This window comes from Sander lucioperca, chromosome 11 (genome assembly GCF_008315115.2).
Source record: "Sander lucioperca isolate FBNREF2018 chromosome 11, SLUC_FBN_1.2, whole genome shotgun sequence".
Taxonomy (NCBI): domain Eukaryota; kingdom Metazoa; phylum Chordata; class Actinopteri; order Perciformes; family Percidae; genus Sander; species Sander lucioperca.
The window spans coordinates 2,281,884-2,287,926 of record NC_050183.1 but is presented as its reverse complement, the minus strand read 5'-3'; the positions used below and the strand labels follow the sequence as shown (position 1 = coordinate 2,287,926).

The 6,043-nt window shown below is 41.8% G+C and overlaps 1 protein-coding gene across 2 annotated transcripts; it reads left to right on the top strand.

Moving 5' to 3' along the window:
- Positions 1–479: 479 nt before the first annotated feature.
- Positions 480–4,641, top strand: b3gnt7 (UDP-GlcNAc:betaGal beta-1,3-N-acetylglucosaminyltransferase 7). 2 transcript variants are annotated; one of them, XM_036007241.1, is made up of 2 exons: positions 480–834; positions 2,028–4,641. In XM_036007241.1, the coding sequence occupies exon 2, from the start codon at positions 2,084–2,086 to the stop codon at positions 3,290–3,292; it is 1,209 nt and encodes a 402-aa protein (XP_035863134.1). In that variant the 5' UTR covers positions 480–834; positions 2,028–2,083; the 3' UTR covers positions 3,293–4,641. The 2 variants fall into 2 exon arrangements, with proteins under 2 accessions (XP_035863134.1, XP_031163307.1); XM_031307447.2 differs by having other exon boundaries at positions 490–834; positions 2,038–4,641.
- Positions 4,642–6,043: the final 1,402 nt, after the last annotated feature.

The window sequence follows — 6,043 nt, the reverse complement described above, 5'->3', positions numbered from 1 at the left end:
CACTCAATTCTCATTGGCTACCCGCCAACGTGGCAGGTAGATTGACAGTTTCACCCGCCAATCACAAAAGTTACCCGCATTTGGCGGGTGGGCGGGTGCCAATTTCATGCCCTGAATGCAACAACAGCAGCAGCGCCAGCCCAAGAAACAGCTCAGTGGCCAAGAGACAAGTAAGACTGGTTCTGGGGGGGCTGATATGTCTACAGCTCCACTAACTATTAGTCCAGGTGCGGGTGATCCAGGCACAGAGAGGGGCGTGGCAGACCTGAACACAGCAAAAGAGACCGCTGCCTTCTGAAAGGAGACCAAAGGAAAATCAGTGGACGTAACATACTACAGTAAAACAAACACACTTGATTGGTTATTCCATCCCATACTTCTACTGATGTAGGAGTAACAAAAAGAAATTCAATGTTGACTTGTCATTGGGGTTATTGTTAACCAATGATGGAGTATCATGCATGTGAAGTAAAGTCCTGTGTGTAGGCTACACGACGGGCGGAATCTTCCCTCCCTGTTCATTCATCATCCACGTCCAGTTGCGTGGTCTCCCCACGTAACTGTATCCGTGTCTTTAAAAGAGGATCTCAGTGAGGGAGGGAGGGAGGCCAGTCCTCAGCAGCACAGATCACACAGCGCGTATCCTCCGACCTCTCTGCTGGCCACGGTTGCAACAAGACAAGTTTCGATGGGAAGGATTATTTTATCATTTTGTCCAACAGCCGAAGAGACTTTAAACTCAAGCCCCTCTCCTGGGCTAGATAATCGGGCTTTCTATATTGGTTTACTGTCTTCAAGCAACCGTCACAGATCGTTGGAATCATAAGAGAAAATGTAAGTCGCGTCTTCATCATTGTAGATGAACAAGTTTAGACTACGCATCATGCATATCTGACGGTTTCTATCCTATTTTGGTTGACTCTCTGCATATTAAGGCATCAACTCCAAATGTTAAAACTCTTGAAGTCACTCATCGAGATTTTAACTTGAGAAACTGCTTTGTCAAGATAAGTGAACAATATGCTATATTATTTTATGTTTAATGTTTAAGATGATGCTGTGGATTTAATGTCAGTATTTTAATCTTTTTGAGGAAGTAAAAAATATAGGCCTTTCGCCTTAAAGAAAATTTAATGTAGCATAGCCTTTGTTTCAAGACGTGACTCCAGAAAACTCACAAGTGAATTTTCATTAATAATGTGAGTGTAGCCTCGTTCAAATTGGCCTACTACTTTTTTAAAGGGCATGTCGGCTTTGCGTTGTTCCAGAATTGGCCAGGATTTACCATGTTTGTGTTTTTTTTTGGGGGGGTGGGGGTATCTGGGCTAATGAGTGGAACGAGCCCTGGCATGACATGTTGGAGATGTAAGAATTTTGAAGTTCCAGGTTACTTCACTTTCTTAGTACATTCCACTCTTCAAGAAGTGACACTGTGTTATGTTAACAACTAAGGACAGAACATATCCCACATCTGATGTATGTCATGTGTTTAAAAGCTAACAACGGTAAAGCCACTACATGTAGGGAGGAAATATGTATATTTATGTACCAAATTGTATGTATTTATGCAAAACACAATTACAGGGAAAGCATATGTGATCAGTCAACCTTCCCTTAGTCTAGTCTTTGCTTTGTTAGCTGTAGCTGCATATTCTTTTAATATTTTTGCCTATATTTGAATATCTATTTATTGATTTTTTTGTTAATGCATTTCCATCAAAAAACTAAAACTCTGAGGTTCTTTTTTGGTGTGTAATTCTTACTCCTAGACCTATCACAGTTACATTAATTTCAGGTTAAAAACGTTAAAATGGTTTAAGAAACAACAAAACAACTTCCTTTACTAATGTTGATCCCATGTTACAATTTCTGACAGAGCTCATTGTATGACACTCTTAGGGATTTGATTGAGTTCAAATGTATTTGAACTCAATCAAAACGCTTGATATTAATACAATTTAATATTCAGCTTTCCATCTATTAAAAGGTTTTTGAGTTGGATGATTTTGCTCTAACTGGCATCATTGTCTTTGCCAGGTTGAACAACAGAGATCGCTGGAGGGTGTACAAGAGGGTGAGTGTCATGTTCTTCCTGGCTGGTGTGGCGCTGACTGTTTTCCAGATAGGGAGCATCAATATGGGGGCTCCCTTCGAACTCGAGAGGCAGGCTCGCATGGATGCCTCTGAGCGAGTGGAGCCCGGTGCTGCTCTGGGAGACAAAACTGACTTGTACCTGGGGATAAAAAGCTTCTGGAAGGCTAGCAAACGGCAGCCGGTGCCTAAAGCTCGGGCCACCACGCAGGAGCCCAGGATCACTGAGGACAGCAGCCCCAGAACCTGGGATGTAACCAGCTCCAACTGTAGCGCCAACCTCAACCTCTCAAGTCAGGACTGGTACAGGGGCCTGGAGGACAATTTCAAGCAGTTCATGCTTTATCGACACTGCCGTTACTTTCCCATGCTCCTCAACCACCCTGAGAAGTGCACTGGGGACGTATATTTGCTCATGGTAATAAAATCTGTAGCCACCCAGCATGACCGAAGAGAGGTCATCCGAAAAACCTGGGGCAAAGAGCAGGTGGTTGACGGCAAGAGGATAAAGACCCTCTTCCTTATTGGTAAACCTTCTAATGTGGCAGAGAGGGCGAACCACCAGAAGCTAGTGGAGTACGAGGACTACATCTACAGGGATATCCTCCAGTGGGACTTCCTGGATAGCTTCTTCAACCTCACGCTTAAAGAGACCCACTTCCTCAAGTGGTTCCACACTTACTGCCCCAGTGTACGCTACGTCTTCAAGGGGGACGATGACGTCTTTGTCAGCGTGGAGAACATATTTGAGTTTCTAGAGAGCAGCAGCAATGCAAAGAACCTCTTTGTGGGGGATGTGATTTTCAAGGCTAAGCCCATTCGTAAAAAGGAAAACAAATACTACATCCCCCTGGCTCTGTATGATAAGGCACACTACCCTCCATATGCAGGTGGAGGGGGTTTCCTGATGGATGGGAACCTAGCGAGGAGGCTTCACTGGGTGGCAGACAGCCTGGAGCTCTACCCCATCGATGATGTCTTCTTGGGCATGTGTCTGGAGGTGCTTCAGGTCACTCCTATAAAACACAACGCCTTTAAGACGTTTGGCTTGGTGAAAAATAAGAGCAGTAAGTTGAACAGAGAACCTTGTTTTTTTAAGAGCATGATTGTGGTGCACAAGCTGCTCCCGTTGGACCTCATGCACATGTGGAATCTGGTCAACAGTGACCTGGTCTGCTCGCAGAAAGTGGAGATCCTATAGCTTGATGGGAACACCAGGTAAGGACAGCATCCACAAGCTGTCCCTTGGTGGATACTAGCATGATGCATGAGAGTCCCAGTAAACTTGCCTTCTATGTCGAGAGGGACCATGGACAATATTTGAATTTGCTGTTTCTGTGCAGTAGTGCAATTTTTGGAGGGGTTTCCTCAAAAGTATACAGAGTTTTAAAAGGTTTTAGATTTGTGTATTTATATTGGCATTTTTGAAGGACTCACACTGTCAGCACACATTTCAGAGACAACAACCAAAGTTGAGCTGCTGCACCGCCGGACATGCTGAGGAGAGTTACTCGCTCTACCGATGGGTCTTCACCTTTACAACAGCCAGACACACACCCACCTCCTCCCCTCCTCAGTGGCCCAGGCCTTATTTTTCTCCTTCCTTTTGGTTCAATACGATGGAGGGTTTTCATTGGCCAGGAACCTTGTGGCAGGGAGCTGTCACCAAACCACCAATGATAGTGACCCCATTTATGTGAATACACTTTAAAAATACACTTTAAATATGTAAAGTAACATTTATTGTGAGGACAAATGGTAAACAAAACCATGAATTTGTATTTGTAGCATATGGTGCTTTCAGATAGGTCAGAGGGAAATTATGTTTGGTTTAGTTTGATCTTGAAAAATAAAAGGACAGTTGGCATAAGTTGGTGCCCTGGAGGATTGGATTCGAAAATGCCATCGCACATGCTGTGCAGCCTGTAGTTATGCTAGCAATTTGGGTTTGTACTAAGTGTTACACATTGCCCTCACTTGGACCAGTATGGCATGTTGCAGTGGCTTCAAATCAAGTAAGAGAACAAAACAACTCTCTCTCTACCTCAGTGATTCGGTCAAAAAACTCATTGGTCAACTTTTGTACTGTATGTGTAACCATGATACCATTGTCTTCATATGCAGTACCTAAAGTAAAAGGTTAATGAATTTTAGTACCTTAGAGGTCCTTGCACTAATTTTTTTGGAATGTGACTGACCTGTCTGGACGTCTACTTCTCGTTATACTACTGGAAACTGGTTTGCTGTCTGTGAATTTGAATGTGCTGATATACTTGACATGGATTTGGTAGAGGGTTTACATTGACACTGTGAACTAAAACTATTGCTGGTACGAGTATATGACATGTTAATTTAATCCCCAATGAAATGGGGGCAAATGTGGGGTTCTTGTATTTAATTTGAAGCATCATTAATTATTAATGGGATGTTCAGTGATTATAAAGCTGAATGTTGTGGGTCTAGCGGGTGATGACTATGTCTAGGTGATGTAAATATATGTAAAAATCAAAATGTACATATGTCAGTTGTAAATAAACATCTTGACAGTAACAGTTGTCTTTGAAACTTTGTTCTAGATTAGCTGTTCGTGTTTGGCCTTATCAGCATCGAACATCTACTGTATGTGGAAATCCAGATCAGGTCACCCCACAATAGTGTCCAGTGTTGACATGTGGGTGTCAATTACGCAACTGAAAAAGTAAAGAAAACATATGCTCGAACAGCTATGGAAGTAATAATTTATGAACAATTTATGAAGTGCTCTTTTTATCAATGTTCAGGAACTTACTCCACAAGTATGTTCTGTTTTCTCTGTCTGCCTGTGATAAGATATCAAAGAGCTCACTTGCGTAATTCCTACACTCAATATAAGATACGGCTGCCTTAGAGAACATCCAACTATGATACAACCTCCTCCAATAATCTCCAACAACCCAGTCTATTTTGTATTCATATTCAGAAAGCAACTGCACATGCTCCCGACTCGGTGTGACATTTCACACTGTTCATGTTGTCTTGTGTCTTTTCACCAAGCAGAAGCTCTGAGACTGTGAAGATATTGTTTAGAGCTTTAAGTTGACCCAAAAAAAAACAAAAAAACGAGGGGCATTGCAAAACATGACAACTACCTTCCTGTTGTTCTTCATAATCAGTTTCAGGACAAAGACAAGAAAGCCATGCAGAACTGGATCTTCTCTATATATTGTTTTTTTATAAGGGGTGCAGTCGCCAACACAGAAGTATAGTACAAAAAGATTTATCTCTTTCTTTGTGTTAGACATAATGTACAAGTGATATGGAGTCAAACCTATCAAAAATGAGCTGAATTATCTCTGTTTTTGTACATTTATCAGTGTGGTTTATTCACTATGACCCCAATGTACCTAAAAGTTAACTGTCAAGCATTGCATTTCTATTGAATTCTAACATTGCAGAGACCATTTAACAAAACATAACAAAAGGAAGAAAAAAAACCCAGTAGTAAACAATTGTGTACTTAAAAATGTTTTATTAGCAGCTGTAACCCCATCGGTCAAATTTTCTCTGTTGTTTGGGGTGCTGGGGGTCCAGATGGTGGCAACATCTGCGTGTGAATGGGGGGTGACAAGTAACGTATTGGTGGAAATTCTTCAAAGAAACACAAGCTACGCAAGGGCGTTCTTGTGTAAGAAGGAACCAAATTTTACTTCCATTTTGAAATTGGGCTGCATCTCATGGCAGTTAGAAGTTTCTTTTGAAAGGAGATCCCTCCCAGATATTAATACAAAGTCAGTTAACAGTAAGCAAAGTGCCACTGTAGCTCAACTCATTGAAAATGCATTACCTAAAATCAATTAGGTCTTACGGGTCAATTAAAATGTCTATATTCCAAATGTATTTTGAACTTCCTGTACTTTAAGCAGTTCCTGCATACACACATTATGCACGAGTGTTAATGATCAGGGCTCAAGTG